The 19,828-nt window shown below is 35.0% G+C and overlaps 2 protein-coding genes across 2 annotated transcripts; both read left to right on the forward strand.

Moving 5' to 3' along the window:
• Positions 1-7,733: 7,733 nt before the first annotated feature.
• LOC145586221 (uncharacterized) lies at positions 7,734-13,082 on the forward strand. Its single transcript, XM_081642998.1, has 6 exons — positions 7,734-8,160; positions 9,086-9,235; positions 9,709-9,967; positions 10,065-10,283; positions 10,371-10,513; positions 12,634-13,082. Exons 1-6 carry the CDS (start codon positions 7,864-7,866, stop codon positions 12,931-12,933), a joined length of 1,368 nt encoding a protein of 455 aa, XP_081499124.1. The 5' UTR covers positions 7,734-7,863; the 3' UTR covers positions 12,934-13,082.
• A 2,316-nt stretch (positions 13,083-15,398) lies between these two features.
• LOC145584881 (uncharacterized) lies at positions 15,399-18,843 on the forward strand. Its single transcript, XM_081641665.1, has 2 exons — positions 15,399-15,743; positions 16,813-18,843. The coding sequence occupies exon 2, from the start codon at positions 16,850-16,852 to the stop codon at positions 18,590-18,592; it is 1,743 nt and encodes a 580-aa protein (XP_081497791.1). The 5' UTR covers positions 15,399-15,743; positions 16,813-16,849; the 3' UTR covers positions 18,593-18,843.
• The last annotated feature ends 985 nt before the right edge of the window (positions 18,844-19,828 follow it).

The raw sequence follows: 19,828 nt of genomic DNA on the forward strand, positions 1-19,828 counted from the left end.
TTGGTGTTGTTGTAGCCAATTTTTCCTTATTTTTATTAAATTGATTGTAATCTTAATTGAGTATTCGTATTTCTTGCCTTCAAAACTAAAAGTACTTCGTACGTCTTTTGTCCCTATTTTTGCCTCATTTGATTTTTTACGGTCTTTAAAATACGTTTATAACATAGACTCTTCATTTCCATACACGTAAAAATTATAAAAATACAATAATAATAATAATAATAATAAAGTAAACAAAGAAACAAATCTAATAAGATCTCACATGATTATATTGTCTCTTATAGATTGATGATAATTTATAGTCAAAGGTTTCAAAATTTGACAAAAAAATAACTATGTATGTTGAAAAAAAAGAGAGAGAGTCGTTTTTGCGGCTTTTCTCAAAAAAAAAAAAGAAAAAAAAAAGAGAGAGAGAGAGAGGAGTGAAAACTTAGGGTGCGTTTTATTCACCTGATTTTTACTTATTTGAACCTATCTTAACTATCCAAATTGTCACTAAAATTTAAATAAAAACACAATTTTCCATAGCAAAACAGGTTTTCAAACAAAAATATAAAAACTACATATTTTATCACTACTTATATAATCTTCCCAATATGAAAGTAGTACCATAAGTCCATAATCACATAATCTTGATCTTGACTTCTGAAGGTAATCGGGTCGTAGATTGGCTTACTAATCGGTGATTGACTTAATTAAATGGACTTATTATCTTAGACAATGCTCCTATGGAGCCTCTTAGGATTTTAGAGGAGGATGCGAGAGGAGTGGCCTTTCCACGGTTAGACCTGGTTATCGGGTAGGGTAGCCCAATGACAATAGGATCAGTGTCAAGCTTAAAGGACTTTTAATGATATGGTCTTTAATGGACAGGGCCCTTATTGGTTAAGGTCATTATAGGGCCAAAGTGTTTCTCCAATTTAATAAATAAAGAAAATAGATAATGTTAAAAAAAATTACATAGATATTTTCATATTCATATATACTTAATAATAGCTTTGTCCAATGTACTTAATAAAAAATGGACTATTTAACTTCAAATTTCGTTACAGGATATTTTCAAGTGATTCAAATTGGAAATGAAAGTAGAGTGCAAGAGCTTTTCAACGACAGCTTACAAGCCCAATTTGAGCGAGAAAAAAAAGAAATTATGAGAGTTTGAAATCGAGCTATTCAGGTAGAACCGTTGGAGCACCCACTCCACCTTTTAAAGCGCCTGCTCCACCTTTTAGAGCACTCGCTCCATCCGAAATTGGGATTTTTGGCTAAAGTTTTAGAGCGACCACTCACTTCTATAGAGCGACCGTTCTGTTTAAGCGGAGCGTCCACTCTAACCCTTTAGAGCGACCACTCTAGAGCCCCTGTTTCGTAGCGTCTTTTGTTCTTTCTTTTTGTTTTTCTTAGCTTGCTTTTAATCTTGGTCTTTCATTTGTAATCCAATGGGTGTAATTAAAGAACTCTAGGTTTGTTTGTAAAGCCTTTAAATAGGGCTAGACTTGCTTTTGGGAACAACTTTTGCTTAATTTTGAATCTCGTGAGATTTTCTCTCTCTACCCATAATCTTTGCGATTATTGAAATCTATGTGATTTCTCCTCTAACCTTTACCCTACTTTGTGTTAGACTTTGACTAAACCCTTATTGCATCAAAATTGGTGATTGGTGTGATAAGAATTTATCTTTGTTATTTGTTCTCTTTCAAATTAGATCTTGAACATTGAGGTTTGGATTGAAAATTGATTTTTGTTGGTTATTTCATATCAGCTAATTTTCTTAAGGAAGAGAACAGGACCTTAATTACTAATAGAGCACACAGAGGGGTAGGACGGGTATCTTATGCAGATTTTTGGGGTGGTTTGGGAACTGTAATTCAATGTATTTAGACAATAATGCCGGTGACGGCTGTTAAGCGTAGGCCCTGTTCTTTAGAGCTACACTGCTCTACTCTGCTTTATCCTGCCCTGCTCTGCTAAAATTTGCTCTACTCTGCTCCATAGTGTGTGAACGCCCAGCCTACTCTGCTCTGCATTGCTCTGCTCTACTGAAATCTACTCTGCTTTGTCCTGCTCTGCTCTGCCCTGAAGTTCAAAAGAACAGGGACTTAGTAAGTAAACTATAGTACGCTTTCATAACAGATTTAGTGACAATTCTTTACAATTATATTCTTTAATCCGTAAAATTAAATCAAAGCAACAAATCCCTTTTTCCGTAAAGGAGCGGTGACTAATAATGACGGAATTGTCAATGCGAGTGACGAAAATTAAAGATATTAATATTATGTTTTGATAGGCATGAAACATATTATATTTTTCGTTTTAATTTAATATGTTTGTCATAAGATATTCATAATCTAACAATTTTATTTTTTTTAGGATGCCCAGCCGGTTCACCGTAGCTTAGCTCCGACTACACCCGGATCCAACTCGGGTAGCACACTTGGCTTATGGTAGGTGAGTCTCCCAACAAGAGTTTCTGCATATGGTGAGGCTCGAAACCGAGAGCTCTCTAAAGCGACATCAAGTTGCTTACCACTTGAGCCAAGTCTTGTTGGTATAATCTAACAATTTAATGATTTGTATGAAAACGTATTAATGTGGGAAGTGGAAAACCGTTAACCATATATCCATATAGGCAAAAACCCTTATTTACTTCCAAGACCACAATTTCCCCAACCAAATTGGCAAAAATCCTTAATTACTTCTTCAATTGCAACAAACAAGCACTAATCATTCAAATTGAAGTTGATTTTTCAAAGTTTCAATATTGAAACGGGCTTTATTCAAGAACAAAGCAATAGACCCAAACAAATTAAATTATGGATTTGAATTGAACTTTTTTTTTTTAATGTTAATTTGTTGTTATCATAGCAAACCTTAAGTTCGAAACAAATATTTAAAGTTATAATTTTTTTCACAATAAATTCAACATTAGAGGAAGTAAAAAATGAAGATAAACATGATCACAAGGAAAGATAGAGTAATTTTTTAATAACATGGAAATAAATGTAGGAAAATTTGGTAAAAATAATCTTAACCTTCACGTATTCCCTTTTAATAATCTCAATTATCGATTATCTTAAAATAATACTACCAATTTTAGATTTTTAGGGGGGGGGGGTATTCTCTTTCTTTGGGCCTAAGTGATCGATACCATATTAAATAGATATTTTTTTTTATTGGACATGTGTTAGCACGTGATTGGTAAAAATATTTAAAAATAATTCTAATAAAGAAAAAAAAAACCTAGCCACCTCCTCCCCAGCAGCCCGCCCCAACCCACCCTACCCTACCGACGAATGGCAATCCGCCCCACCCACTAGGGGTGAAAGTTCGGATTTCGGTTTGGATTATTAGCCAAACTGAATTATTTCGGTTTTGGATTTTTGGAACCGAATCCAAACCGAATTTGGATTCAATCCAATCTAATCCAAACAGAAATAATTTGGTTTTCAAAAACGAATCCAATCCAAACCGAAATTTCAGCTAAAAAAAAAAACCCAACCTCAATATTATCAAATTCGAACAACAACACAAGGGCAAAATGATTTGGGGAAAAAAAAACCAGAAAATAAATAACCAACATCAACAGAATTAATTCAGCTATGAAAATGGAATTAAAATGGAAATAAACGGAGGTGAATGTGAAATTAATTCGAACATAACAATGGAATGAAGGTGAAATTAAGTAGATCTATTCCCTTTGAGTGTCGTATGAGAGAGTGAAGTCAGGGACAGAGGTGTTGATATGAGCGTGCACAAGAGAGTGAAAGTGATGAGGGAGTTGTTGACGGAGGTGGTGAGGGAGGTGCCGACGGAGGAGTTGACGGAGGTGCTAAGGGAGGTGCCGACGGAGGTGGTGAGAATAAGGGGAGAATTTAGGGAGGTGATGAGGATGTCAAGGAGCCGAAAGGGTTCTCAGAAGAAAGGATAGAGGAAAAGAGGGAATGAAAATTAGGGTTTAGGTGTTTATATATGAAGGGGAAATGGGCTGAAATATTTGGGCTGGTGTAATTCAGTTTGGAATTTCGATGTTCGGTTTTTTGAAGCCCCAAATCGAATCCAAACCGAATTACTTCAGTTTTGGATTTTTGAAACCGATCCAAATCGAAAAAAAAAAAACAAACCGAATTGTTAATTCGGTTAGGTATGGTTCGATTTTCGATTTTAAACCGTATTACTTTCACGGTTTCACTCCTACCTGTAATACCCCGTATTTTTATGTACTTTTTATAAAGTATTTAAGTATTAATAAAATGTATTGTTAAGGGCTCAAGTATTTTAATTAAATATTTTAAAGGGTTAAAGTATTTTAAGTATAAGGTTTTATAAAAGTAAAATATATTTTGGACCAAACGTTTATTAATTATTGGGCAATGTAAATTATTCCTACATACTCTTATTGGAATAACCCATTCCAAAACTCATAACTTAAGCCCACATTTTTATAAGCCCAAATTTAACCCTACACTCCCTAATCTATAAATACACCATGAATCCCCAAAAATTTCCCACACAAAAAGGTTAGTCTTATTTTCTTTCTCCTTTATTTTATTAATTTGTGGTTTTGATTTTATTGTTTGAAATTAATTTAATTAGTATCAAATTGTATTTTGATGATTAAACTTTATAATTTCAGATTTTATAAATGTCATAATTTTCAGATTTTGTAAATTTTATAACCTAGGGTTTTTAATTATTTAAAATCATGATTTTAGGGTTTTTATGAACAATTGATTTAGTGCTTTTATAGTAATGATGTTTTGAAATTTTGGTGATTATAACTAATGATTAGATTAACTTAATTCCAGATTATTTTGAACACGTAAATTCGTGTTTTAATTTTTAGATTTCTGTTCGTTAATATTAATCCCGTTTTAATCCCGATCAGGTTCTGAACTCATCTGATTTTGATAAAAAAAAAGTAGTGTTTTCCATGTGAAAACAACGTTTTAAGAAAGACTCACTACTTTTGGTAGTGAGCACCACCCTCTCGTGGCCAAATTCAGCCTCTAAATATGATTTTCGGGCAGTTTTTTATTTTTAATGAAGTTTTTTTATGCTTCTAAACCTATAAAATAATTATGGTGAGTATTTTGTGATTTAAAAAGCTTTGAACTTTATATTCTAACTTTAAAAATAATTTTCAGATTTCATACCTTTTATTTTGAAGCCTCTAATTGCATTGAATTGATATATTTTTGGGTTTTTAACACACTAACTTGCTATATAATGACTATTTCAAGTAATTATGATTATGGGGTTATTTTAAATACTTAAAACAAATTTCCAGATTTATTTACCCACTTTAAAGTTGTTGTAATTTGATATAAAACACTATATTTTCATAAATCTAACATATAAACTTGAAGTTGGGATGTTATATTACTAACCTTGATTTTGAGGACAATTTAAAGGCTTTATTTTGATGATTTAAGAGGTTTTAAAGTAGTTTAGTATTGCTGTAATTTTAATTGCTTTGGTATTGATTTATTTCTAATTGTTTGGTTTAGGAGAGGACTTTGTAGAAGGCGACTTCTAGTTTTAAAGTGGCCAATCGAATTATTTACTCAAGGTACGTACAAGTTACGAAACCTTGCTTGTAGGTGCATGTTTAAGGACGGATCGAGAACTTAGTGTCATGTATAGGATTGACTGGGTTAAATTGTCTGGTTATACATTGTGAATTTCAAATGATGTGCACTAGTTTATAATGCAAGTATTATGTGTGCTTTAATTATGCAAGGTGCGCTTAAAGGCAAAGGTATGTGATTGGTGTAAAGATCAAATTATTACTCATTCATGATTATGTAAACATGATGAGTAAAGGAGAGATTCAAGTCTTGTAAGATGAGGTTAAGGTTTTGGGGTGCCTTATGCACTCAAGGTGTTTATACACCGAGGTAGTAATGGAATAATTAATAAATGTTGTTTATCACTAATAAATCAAGAATCTAAATTGAGAATTTGCCATGTTTGATTGAATTGTTTGGGATGTTTGTAATGAAATGTATATGAGTCATCACCAAGTCTAAACCTGTAAATCACGTAAAGTGTAAGATGGATGAGCAATAAAACTCTGGAATGGTGCACATCTGGAGTAATGACAATCAGGGGTTGGGGTACATGGGGTATTAGCCGTGTACTTTTATCGAGGCCGTCTGATCTACGAGTCTCCTCTTTCAAATATTATTTTTCTAAAACTAGGAGTTAGGTGAGATCTCATACTAACTACGGTCACGGAGTCGCGCCCGTGGTCGTTGGATGTTTATTGATGTTTCCGAAAGGAGGCATGGGGTTTTTCTTTATTGATGTTCCAAATGGGACATGGGTTGGACAACCTTGTCTATTGCTAAATCCAATGAACTAATTAAATGAGTCAGTCAGTATCCATTAGTGAGGTCTTAATAAATTTAATAGCCGAGTCATGAATTGAGTCTATATTTAATGATGCTTGTGCTTGATTATTAGTAGCATGTTAGGTATTTTCTTAATTTGATTTCGCAGCTTGTATGTACTCAGCTTTGCTGACTGCGTGCTTTTGTGTGTGTCTTTCTTTGGTCATGGCCTCCGCCTTTCAATGACCCTATGACGATCCAATTTTTACACTTGTAATATTGGGGAGCAGAATAACCACAGGTTCTTACACATGCAGCATTCATCAGGGTTGTGGGATCTTGAGTAGAGAGTTGGTTGTTTGCATTTTATTTCTTTGGCAAGTTTGAATTTATTTTAATTCGATTTTATTTGACACTAATTCCTTTGGGTTTGAATTTATTTGAACACTGAATTTAATCACTTACTACTTTTATTGGGTTTTAAATAAGGGTCTTAATGGTTCCAACTTGTAATACTTATTTTGATTTAATTCCTTTGTTTTGAGGTTTATTTAAAACTGTTTTGGTTTTCCGCTGCTAATTTCTGAGATAGCCTTAACGTTTGAACACGTGGCGGTAGCACGCCAGTAATTCTCTTGAAATTGTTCAGGTTATATACGGTTTCTCACAGGTTTTTAAGAGAGAATTATTGGGGTGTTACACTACCACCCACGAAATGGCAGCCGCCTCTTCCCCCACCTTACCCATGAAATAACCGGGAAACCCCCTTCCTTTATCCTTCACTGGATTCCCCCTTCCCTTCCCTACCCTTATGCTGAAATAAGAAAGAAAAAAGGGACACATAGTGGTGTCGGTGAACGGTAGGTTAGTTTCGATATCAGGGAAAGGAGGGGTTGGTTTTAGGGATAGGGAGGGTGGGTGGTTTGGGGGCTAAGGAAGGGGAAGGTGGGCTGATTCGGCGTAGGGGTTAGGGGATGAGGGCGGTTTCGGGATGAGGAATAGAGAGGGGGGCGGTTACTAGAGTGGGCTAAGGAGGGGATCGATTTCCGGTGACGATTCTACTTTTTTTTTCCTCGAAAACATAACCAGCTTGTTGGTTTTTAATCGTCAAGCTTGTGTCAACCTACTATTGACTCAATTCATAATAGTTGATAGCCAAATAAGTAAGCTTGTGTCAACTCGCTAGACAATTAACTTAATCTGAATTGGTATAAACTTGAACCTTTCATAATCAAGCTAAACCCGTTTAAAACTCTTTATGTTCAATCCAAAATTGTTAAGAGCCAAACTTTCAAAAGTTTCAACTAGGGAATAGGGATTGACATTTTGCTAGACTATTGTAGAATATCTCAATAGCCACACAGTACACAAAATGTGAACAAAGCAATTCCAATTAATTTTCAATTAAGGTCCATCACATTACATCTCCACGTGGCGTAAAACCAACCCCGAGTCAAGTAACAGTGCCATATTTTCTCTGAAAAACAAAATTGCTCAAAATTGAACCAGAAAATACCTTGAAAGACCAAAAATGGTGGCAACCATAAGTGGTGTTTCATGCCAAAAATCATTGTTTCTGCAAAACCCAGTAAATTTAAGAGATTCAAGTACTAATTTTGTTAGTGGGGTTCCTTTAAATCTACCATATTTGCAGCTAAATTCCAGTAAAAAGAAGAGGAGAAATGATAATATAATTAGCTTGGTGGTGGCTTCAATTTCAAGCAAAACTGTTAGTAGTACAAGTAATGGTGGAAGATTTTATCTGAATTTTACTGGGTTTCCGTTTCCTTTGGGTCCTTTTCTTAATAGACGCACTATTCGAACTGAGGTAACCCGTTTTATCTGAATTCTTCTTTTATATTTTAATTATTAATTAATTATATAGTTTCAGTTCTTGTTTGATTATTAATACTATCCCCCCAAAAAAGTGTTGAATTTCATGGTATTATGAACTTCATTATTTAGAAGAATTTAGAGAGAAAAAGAGGGAAATAATTTTTGTTATTGATTATAATATAATTTCAATAGCATCTAATATTTATAGTGATTATTACAAGCTATTTACAGATGCAACTCTTATTTCTACAATTCTGTTATAACAGAATTATGCTGAAGTTTCTAGAAATTAGTATTCAGTTGGCCTTGTATTGCTTGCATGAGCTTGTGTATAAAAGATGCTGATGATTGTTGATGCTATGTGCATTCTGAGCTGTAGGAATAATGGTATTAGCAATCATTCCAAACAAAAAGATCGCGATGGTGCCTACAATTTTTCATCTTTATAACAACCCGAAATAGAGGGTACTAGGCATAATCGATGTATGTGACTTCACACTGTCAAAGGGGTTGATGAGTAGAGGACTAGAGGGTACTAGGTATAATTCATGTATGTGACTTCACACTGTCAAAGGGGTTGATGAGTAGAGGTACTAGGTATAATTGATGTATGTGACTTCACAAGTTTGTAATGCACAAGATGCTGAAGAAGCTAACTCACTACAGCCACTAGTGTTTAATGCTCTTGTAATCTATGTTACACAGACTTTTCATTTCACCTCCCGTGTTGAATCCTCAAGACACTTTAATCCTTCTTTTTGTGCCAAATTCATGGAGACTTTGACAACATAGCTAAGTCTTGGGCACGTACCTGTGTTGGGTACTGACTCTACTTAGTACCCAAGAGCAACATAGCTGGTAACCGATACATTCCTTTTGCTAATCTAACTCAAACCCATTGTTTTTTGATTATTCAGATTGTAAAGGATAGCATATGGTCATTTGAACAAGAACAAGCTCTAGGCTTCAGCAGTGTCTCCACAAATATTCGCATGACTGTCATCAAGCTCAAATCTGGAGGATTATGGGTCCATGCACCCATTGCTCCAACTAAAGAGTGCATCCAGGTTCAGTCACTCAAAATATTATGTTAATTATTATGATAGCATGTGAATTTCTCTGTTTTTGAGTAGATGCTTAAATTAAATAATCTTCTCTTCTAATTGTCTTCTATTAATCACGACTATATTGTTTATTTATGTTTTCATTTCATATTGGACTGTTTAATTTAATTAAACTTAGGCAAGATACAAATTCTATTTGTCAAAATTAGACTGGGAAAGTTGAAGCCTGACTTGTTCTTGGTAGCTTTGTATAATTGTAATCTCATGACTTAATTAGTTTACTTAATGCATGTTCAGCTTCTCTGTTCAAAATTTCTTTGTTCATTGTAATCCTTGTAAACGTCAAACACAGTATAGAATATATGACAAAAGGTTATACTTTGCCAACATCGGTATATATTCTTGTAGTTGCTTCATCTGCTTACTTTATCAAAGAACATGTGAGCTGATCATGATTATATGTTCCTCTGTTGCAGCTTGTGAAGGAACTTGGGGCTCCAGTTGAATTCATTGTGTTGCCAACATTTGCTTATGAACATAAAATATTTGTGGGACCATTTTCAAGAAAGTTTCCCCGTGCTCAGATCTGGGTGGCCCCTAGGCAATGGAGTTGGCCCTTGAATCTACCACTTGAATTTTTTGGTATCTTTCGCTCCAAAACCTTGCAGGATGAAGATTTGTCAACTCCATGGTCTGATGAAATCGAACAGAAAGTTCTGAGCTCACCAGAAGTTGGTAATATAAGTTCTGTTGACAATATTCGAATTTATATACTAAAGTTACTAGCAGATTTTTAAACTCGGAGTTCTATTTTACTGCTCCAAACCTTAAGGTATTGGGCCATATGTGGAGGTGGCCTTCTATCACAAGCGTTCAAGATCCCTTTTGGTGACTGATGCCGTGATTTTTGTCCCGAGGCAGCCCCCAGACTGTATCAGCAAAGAGTCTTTATTGGCATCGGCAAAGAATGGTTTAGCTGTAAAGATTCTTAGCAAAGGAAAAGAAGTCCCAAATGAACCAGTTGTTGACAATTCAATGAATCGTCAGAAAGGTTAGCCGTTGTTTTTCTCCTTATCTATAAACCAGACTTTTTCTGGTGTTGGATCTATTAATAGATAGTTGTTTGTTTCTGCTGCAGGATGGGAAAGAATGGTTCTCCAGATCCTATTTCTTGGTCCATCAAATTTGTTAGAACCAAATGCCACGTTTACTCAGATGTCCCAGAAGCTGATTGTCTCTCCTATAGTGAAAACATTGGTCTTCAGCAAAGTTCCTGAAAAGGTACGACAGAACCATTTTACTGAGGTGTTACTCTCTTTTTTTTTTCTCCCTTTTTTTGAAGGGGAGAGGGGAAAGGATATTGATTAGTGGTAAGGTGGCTGAATCTAGTTGCTATTATTAAGGTCGTGTGGATTGGGGATAAGGTATACTTGGGAGGGAAAACCCTTAAATCCCCTCACATGGCCACATGGGGATTGATCTTGTATTGAGGCCCTTGGTTCTGGCTAAACCATCTCTGTGTTGCGGATAAATCTATCCTTAGAAACAAATATTGTAATGTTACTTGTTATTTTGATAATATTATTTGATACAAAAGGAATATATATACAAGTGAATTAATATTATCATGTGTTGCTTCTAAGGATAAATTATTTTTCCATTTGAGCGAGGGGTGGGTGTAACCGTAGGTGTGGCAAAACATCCTATGGTGTTTGAAAAGGTTTGCTATGTATGGTTGGGACTTAAGAGACCACCTTATCATAAGATGATCAATATAGGTATCTAAGCGGGTGAGAGATGGTCCCTTGACCATGATCTTGTGATTCCTGTCAATGCAGACCAATAGATAGAGCTGATGTGTGCCATGCTGATAAAAAAAGAGAAGAATCAGGATAAAATTGCAGAGGCCAAGATTTTTTTTTTAAAAGTTCAGTGTGCCTAGCCTTTGGGCCTCGGGGCTTGTCTTCCATAGATAGCCTTAGCAGGTATTCAATATGAATGAGATTTATTTTTACTACAACTTCAGTAGGATGCAATCAATAATTCCTTTTAGGAAGGCATTATTGATGTCTAGTTGATGTAGAGACCAACCATGACATAGAGTAAGGGAGAGTTTGAGTCAAATTGTAGTTGGCTTAAAATTGAAGGGTAGACATGATTTTATTAAAAGCTCACTGAGTAGCAAGCATGAGATCTTAGTGATTAGGAGAAAAGCGGAATCTACTGTTGGATGGGTTTCATGATAGTCTTTGTATTCTGTATCCTGCTAAGAGGGTATTTGGAGTGAATCATGGGTAACTATTCGATCATCTTAGACAATAGGTTATCAAATTGAGACAGCAATGGGGAAAATTTTGAGTTTTGGTTATGACCAACAAAACCAAATACTCCCTTTCCTTTTTTTGATGTACTGACTCACTCTTGACGGGTTATTTCTAGGAGAGGTTAGCAGGTGTAAGAAAATGGTTACAAAGTTGGAGAGAGACTGAGAGATACAAAGGTGGTGGGCGTTAGAAAAATGTTGATAAAGTAGGACGGAAATGAATGGAAAGGTTTAAATATTTTGGGAAAAAAAGGTTAAGACAGTAAAATGTGTTTTGCCAAAAATTTAATAATGTAGAAGTTGGTACATGAAAAACCCTCTAATGGAAAGTGGGAGTACGAAAAAAAAACTTATAGACTGGAAAGTACTTGGTGATTCAGTTTATTCTGAGCAAGAATGTAATGCAAACCCCTTTTATTCAACAAGGCTTGACCCTGCACTACTATACTATGACTTCATTTTTTCTCAGATTCATAGAGTACTTATTTATTACTATTATTCTACCACAAGTGATGGGTAGTTCAATCTCTTGGAAGTGATGCAACATGCAAAGTTAATGTAGCAGCAATAGACAGAACATTTTTATAGGAAATTAACTTTTCTGGAAAAAAAATTCAATAGTATATATATTAGTTTCCTTTGTTTGTACCTTGTAGGAAAATTTAGAGAGAACACGGAAAAATAAAAGTAGGAGGGAGAGGACGAATGGGAGAAGAATGTATCGGAGAAAACAGGAGGAGAATGTGTCTTCCTCCTGTTAGAGAAGAATGTTTTCCGTCATTGGGAAGAATTCTTTTTCACCTATGGAAAAATTACTTTCCCATCTTTACAAACAAAACAAAGTTAATTGGGACATCCGCTTTTCCTTGAAATTGTTTTCCTCCGAACTAAACACTCTTTGAGGGCATTGCTTTCTCTTCAAAGAAAGAAAATTAGAAAGCTTTTCTCAATTTTCTTTGTAAACAAGCTTCAAGTAGTGTTATCAATTTTGTGTGAAACTCGTAATGCGTAGTAATTTTTTCCAGACCCTTGCTAATGCTCATTTTACTTATATTTATTACATGTAATAAACATTTAGGTGAGAGACTGGATTGATCGGATAGTTCGAGACTGGAAATTCCAGAGGATAATTCCTGCACATTTTGCAGCTCCAATAAAGGCAAGCAGATCGGAATTTCTAGCTGCCTTTTCTTTTCTGGACGACCTCTTGGGTGAGCGATATGTTACTAGGCCTTCACTATCACTCCTATTCGCTTCATTCATGGGGAAGGCTGCCAGTTACTTCCCGCCGGATGATATGATAACATTATCTTCCCTTGATGAGTTCTTAGTTTCTGTGGGAGCTGTGAAGAAAACAGTATCAGGCCGGAAGAGATGATAAGCCACTTCTTATTTCAGCTCCTTAATATGTAAAAATATATGTAGTACATATCCCTTTCATATCCGTGGAATCTCTTATTACATTTTTTTCTTTCTTTTCTTCTATATAAAGGAAAATTGAAGTTAAGATGAGTTCTCTTTTCTAAACTCCAAGGTTTTGTTTTCTTTGCCTCATTTCAGGAACCTATATATTATCCTTGTTAAAATCAGACCAGACTTGAGAAGTTCAATCTAGATTATTGTTTATTGACACATACTTCTAATTTTGAACTGTATTTTTTTAAAATTAACGAAAATCAGATATATGAAAAATACACATTTAAACAAATCTAACCACTTAATACTGCTTTTGTGTTTACTCTGTATGTATTAGCGTACAAATGAGGTCAAATTTCTATCGAACGAAACGGTCGATACACAAATTAAACATGAACAAAGCAACTTATTTCAGGTGAACAGAAAAAAATCTTGGTGGGTGAGTCTTACCAAAGTTGTACATCAAATTTTGATTTTTAAAAACTCTACATGATGATCTGAAATAAGAAAGGAAAAATGTTCATACGTATGACATTATTATCACTCCCTTCAAATTAATTGCAACAATTCAATTTTTCTAGTTGCCTTATTTTTTGCTCATTCTTAAGATAAAAAATTATCAGGTGAAATGTCAATATATTCATATTGATGTACCTTTCAAATATGATATTTTCATAAATTTCTAATTTACGAAATTAAAAATAATTAGTTCTAAGTAAATATAAATAACAAGATTCTATTCAAAAAAAAATAAATAAATAAAAAGATGGATTTGATCTAATTCGATCATATTAATCCATAACAAAGAGTGGTTATAGCTAAAAATGATCTAATTTGATCATTTTAGCTATAACCAGTGCTCATTATGAATAGCAAACTCCATAATTATAACAAAATGAGAATAGAAGAAAATGAGGTGTTTCTGTAAAAAAAATTTGAGATATGAGTATATATGAGGGTCTGGGGGAGCTTGCTTATCTGGTCAAACCAAGTCTTGCAAAATAAAGAGAGTCAACTGCTTCAGGGGTGTTCCTAAAAAAGCCCCTCAAACGGTCAAGTCTATCAATCATTTTAGAGAGAGCAAGTTTGCATAGAGATTGGAAAAAATAAAGAAGAATTAAATGATTGATTATGGTTCGGATTAGAGGTTCTAGTTGTCTGGGTCATATTAGGCATTGTTGGGACATCTTAGGGGTTTCTCGATATGCATGCCCTAGCCAATTCCGAAATAGTTCAATTACTAGGGTTTATGCCAAGGGCATTTTGGTAGATTATCCTTATATGGACTGGGGGAGCCCGAACAGAGTGAAAGAGAGCATAAATATTTATAGGGAGAGAGAGTAGTATAAACAAATTATAGAGAACAGAGAAGACGTGAATTCATTGTTAACAGAGTAAACGCCATTCATAATGTTGTTAACGCTTCTACTATCAAAGTACATATATACCCTTAAAATATTGTGTGAAAATCCAATGTTATCCCTATCAAGGTTAAAAAGTTGGATTTTCTATTTGATTAAATAAGTTAAATTGAACATTATTTTAAAATCGCATTATTTTTTTTGTTAGTTGATTCAAAATGGATGAATTATGTATTGCACATTTACAAGTTGAAAATTATTGATCATATTTGCTGTCAAAAAAAAAAATGATCATATTAGTAAAATGGTAAGCATGACATTTGGCATTTGCCACAAACTTTTATAGAAACTTAGTCATAATCAATTGGACCCACAGAATCATTGTTAAGCCCCCCTAACCCCTCAAAAATATCACACTAGATTGCACCCCCTAAAAGTATCACAACAGATTTTAGATTGCACCAAAAAAAAAAAAAAAAAAAAGAAAAACCCTCAAATCTTTTCACACTCAAAAGTCACAAACACTGTCATTCCCACCTTCTCCCGTTCAATACGGAGCAGTATATGCAACAAACAAACAATCAGATTCAAATCTTAAAGAGTTCAAAACACACGAGAACCCATCAAATCACAATCTCGATTAGTCGTAATCTAATAGGCTTTAACCCATAAAATCACAATCTTAATTAGTTGTAATCTAATAGACTTTGAGTTATCGACGATAACCCATCAAATCACAATCTTGATTAATCGTAATCTAGTAGGCTTTGGATTATCGGTATATACGGTATATCATCGGACGTCCTGTCGTGTCGTGTCGGTCCCTCAAATTCTGTATTCATCCTCCATAGTTGGAATTGACCCAGCAACTGTACAAAAGGTTGCTTCCACGATCTCTTTCCTATGCTTAGAATCCATCAAAACTTGCACTTTTTACTCCAAATATACTACTTCTATATTTTTCATACACAAAAAGGTTTAAGCCTTTAAGCATTTTGAACGCATTCTTCCTTTCTTTCTACTAATTTTTACACCCACCGCTTCTTTGCCGACCCTCAAAAAAAATTTTAAATTAGAAAATAGAAAAAGGGTTTTCTAATAGATTCTGAAGAAAATCGGTTGGTATCTTTCTTTGTTTTTAATTTTTGCAAAAATATTTTTGTGGGGTTATAAAAAAGATCTGGTTTATTAATATAAAGTTGGGTTTTCTATAAGTTTCAATTGATGGGTTGGTTTTTTTTATTTGCGTATATATTTTCTGGGTTTATAGCAAAATTTGTTTTTTTTTTTATTTTTGGTTTACTGATATTTCTAATTTTGCTGATTTTTTAGTTTGTGGAGTTGAAGAAGGCTGATTGTTTTTTCATCAAAAAAAGTGAACTGGTGAAGTGTTTTTTATTATAATATAAAGGTGAGATCTCTCTCTTTTTTTTTTAATGATGATTTTTGGTTGAATATACTTGTAAAGTTGTAATTATTACTATGTGTTGAGCAATGATTTTGAAAATGAGAATGAAATTTAATAAAGAAATGTGATTGATGAACAATAATTGGGAATGTTTGTTTGCTTCTTTAAGCTCATTATGATTTAATTAGTTTTGTTTCTATTTTTGTATCAGCAATGTGTTTTGATGTTTATTAATTTATACAGTAATTTGGTTACATGAAGTGAGGATTTATCATTAACTACAAATCAACAGTGAAATTATATTTTCAGTAGAAATTTAAAGCTTGAATGCACATTGAATCATGATGAGATTTCTGATTCAATTCGCATTGCTGTATGACTTAGCTGACTCAGAATGTGGAAGGAGTCTAACTTTTATGATTATTATTTTATCTTGGACGGTGTTGAGGTGCTAAGCAAAGATTTTGAATACAGGTTGTCTAGTTTGAGGTGGTAAACCCATTGATGGTTTCAGGATTGGTATATTGAATAGAGGTTGTCTAAGTTGAGGTGGTAAACCAATTGCTTGATTAGGGATTGAATACTTGAATACAGGTTGTCTAGTTGAGGCAGTAAACCCATCGTTAGATTGGGGATCAGATACTAGAATACAGGCTGTCTAGTTGAGGCGGTAAACCCATTGTTTGATTTGTGATTGGATAATTGAATGTATGTTGTCTAGAGGGGTAAATAATGCCGTAAGCATCAACCTTGAAAACACATTTTCAGTTCTGTTAGATATGTTTTATTTCCATTCTGAAGTTAAATCGGAGGCAGGGGCGATTATAATGCTCCGATTTAACTGAATAATTAATGATCTTCACATACTTGGATGTAAATAGTTGTTATGTGTTACATTCTTTCTCTATTTTTTAGTGATATTTTTGCCTTTTCCTCTTCACTTCCTGACTCTTGCTTTCTGAAAAATTTCTGATTCCTCTGTCTATGTAGTCATGGATTCTTTATTGTGATATTTGCTAGCAGCTAAGAGTATGACTTGTGAATTTTTATTTTGTTTACACTTGTTTTTCAGATCATAGACTGTGAAGTTGTCTTGCCCTTCCTCTATAATGGCAGTGGAAAACGATGATGTTCCAGCTAGCAATGGAGCAAACAATAGCAATGAAGAAAAATCACTAGATCACTCTACTGGAAAGCCTCGCACCACTAAGAAAGTTCCTCATTATCTTAGAGTGTCTACTGGTTCCTGCCATGATGCCTGCAAGCATGGGATTACCCACAATAAGCCAATTCGCCCTGAAAGGAGGAGAATGTCAGCACCACTTCCGCATGGAAAAAAGACAGTAAAGATTGAAATATATGTTGATAAAAAGGTTCAAAAAGCAGTTCAATCTAACGACCTTGCGCTTCCATCAGCCAAAGAGTCTGCTCCTGCTAACAGTAAATTGATGAGAAATTTACAGTCATCTAGGAAATCCCCTGTCCATGATTCGTCAAAAGTAGTTAAGCTAGAAGCGAGATCATCTATCAAATCTTCTTCACCTGATGCTCCAAAAGTGGTCAAGAAGGTAGTTCCATCCTCTGGAAAGTCATCTTTGCCCAATACCTTGAAAATCTCAAAGCATGAAGTTGCTTCAACTGCTAAAAAACCAGTTTCATCAAATCGTATACCTTTAAATCCTAGGGAAAGGAATGTTTCTGAGGGTCCTTTGAAACCGAAAAGTTGGGCTAAGAAGCCATCACCTTCAACCAATACCATGAAGATCTCTAAGCCAGAAGTTGCCTCAGCTGCAAAAAAGAGTGTTTCATCAAAGCGGACTTCTATAAATTTTGAGGAAAGGAATGGTTCTGTAGGTTCTCTGAAGCCAAACGGTAGGGGTGAGAAGCCATCATCTTCCCTAAGCTCCTTAAGATTCAGGAGCAAGCAGACTAGTGAGACTAAAAGTGGTGATAATCTAAGAACCTCTAGAGTTGCTGTCGTGAAGACTCAGGCTCCTTCAGCTGCCTCATTGTCTCTAAGGACTTCGAAAGTGGAGGTGAAAAAACTCTTGCATCCAACAACAGCTGGCGGAGGCCCTAAAGAACAGAACCGGAGAAGTCAAGCTTTTGTCAAGAATCAGATGTTAGCTAAGGTAGCTGAACCCAAGGAGCTTGCTGATGAGAAGGTTGAGGAGAAAACAGTGCATATGATTGAGACTGAGGATAATCCTTCAACTGCTCCCGATACAGGCCTCTTGATTCAATCTCCTTCTCCTTTGTCACCAGAGTCGCTCAATTCATCCTCCCAAGGAAATTCTCTCTCTTTCACTTCTCGTGAGGTTGATGACCAGTGTGAGTTGGATTCAGAGTATACTGATAGTGAGGATGAGGGCTCAGTCTCTAACTACAATAGCTCTGGTGATTCAAAAGCAGCTGATAGCTTAAAAGACGGAAAGGAACTGATGCATGATTCTGAGGGTCGAGACCCTGCATCTTTAAAGCTGAAGTTTCGAAAGGGAAAGGTGGTTGAACAACAATCTGAAACCAACATTCCAAGAAGGCTACGATTTAGGAAAGGCAGGACCTTGGGTGATAACCAAGATACTAATGGTGGGGCCCACCGGAACAGCTACAAGGATAGGGCTGCTGAATGTAACAAAAAGGAGGCAGAAACAGGTGTGGCAAAGGTTGTTTTGAAGCACCAAGAAATGGAGACTAAGAAAGATGAGCAAGTTTCATATAATAATGTGATCGAAGAAACTGCTAGTAAGCTTGTTGAGAAGAGGAAGAGTAAAGTAAAGGCTTTGGTGGGCGCTTTTGAAACGGTCATATCTCTCCAGGAACGCAAACCATCTGCTGCTGCTGATAGATGACAGTCGACAACTTGACCATGTCTAATTAAATTTGTGTTGCTGAGAGACTGATTGATGCGAGTAACTAACAACGCTGAATGGGAAAGCTTGCAGGTTGCAGCCTCTACGAACTTTCTTAGGTTGAAGAAAATGTAATTCTGACTTTTTATTTAGTCCCTTATGGACTCAGTCTGGAAGAGCCGATGACTTTTAGGAATGAAAATTGTAAATGAACTGATTTCTTAAATAAATAAATAATATGGTATGGTTGGTGACGACTGTGTAATTGCTACTGTTCTGATATTCTTCCTGTTGCTGGGCAATTGTGTGGGATGTGTGATTCGAGATGAAGATGCATTGCTAATGAGGTGGTTTAATGTTATAGGGGGATTTGTGGGGCTCGTTGGTAAGGGAGAAGGAAGAGCCGGTGGTGGGTTGTGATGCTTGGGATGATATGGGCTGGAAGCAAGTTGTATCGGAGTGCCTACAGTGCAGCTAGGAGATGCAGTACTGCAGTCTGCAGTAGCTTAGTGTTGCTGGTGGTTGGTGCTTGTTGTGAAAGAGATGGCAGCAAGGCAAGGTTCGAAACCCACAAGAGACAAATCTAAGCTTTTTTCTTAGCCTATGTTTATTGACTTCCTTGACCAAACTAGACTTCGAGTCACTCGTGCTTGGACCTTGATATCATATGTTTTTTTTTACTCATTTAAAACCAAAGTTGTGCGTTTACAAATATGCCCATCAAATTGTTGTATTATATAAAAAAAAAATAAAAAAAAAAATAAAAAAATAAATAAAAACAAAAAACAAAAAACAAAAACAAGGGATTATAATTAGTTGGTACAAAGTTAAAATTTCGATATCAATGGGAAAAATGGCATAATTTGGTATGAAAAGGGTAAAACTAATAATACCTGCAACGGTTTTACCTTTTTATCATACCAAAACTAATGTATAGCTTGGGCGATGCACCGGGTTGTTTACTTTATTTATTCCTTAGTATATATATTTGATATTTATGATATATATATATATTTTTAATCATACGCTGTGATTTGCAATTATATAACTCTATTTTCATGGCAGAATGAGAGGTTGAGTAGCTAACATGGCGTGATAAAAATGGGACGTTCTTAGAAACGCCTTTTAAATAGATCTAGCATTTTGGCCCGTTCGATGCACGGGTTGTTACTTTGGTTATTTTTATACGATTATATGCTTTTCAATAGTTGAAACTTTTATTGTCAAAAAAAAAAA

This window comes from Chenopodium album, chromosome 16 (genome assembly GCF_948465745.1).
Source record: "Chenopodium album chromosome 16, dcCheAlbu1.1, whole genome shotgun sequence".
Classification (NCBI taxonomy): Eukaryota; Viridiplantae; Streptophyta; class Magnoliopsida; order Caryophyllales; family Amaranthaceae; genus Chenopodium; species Chenopodium album.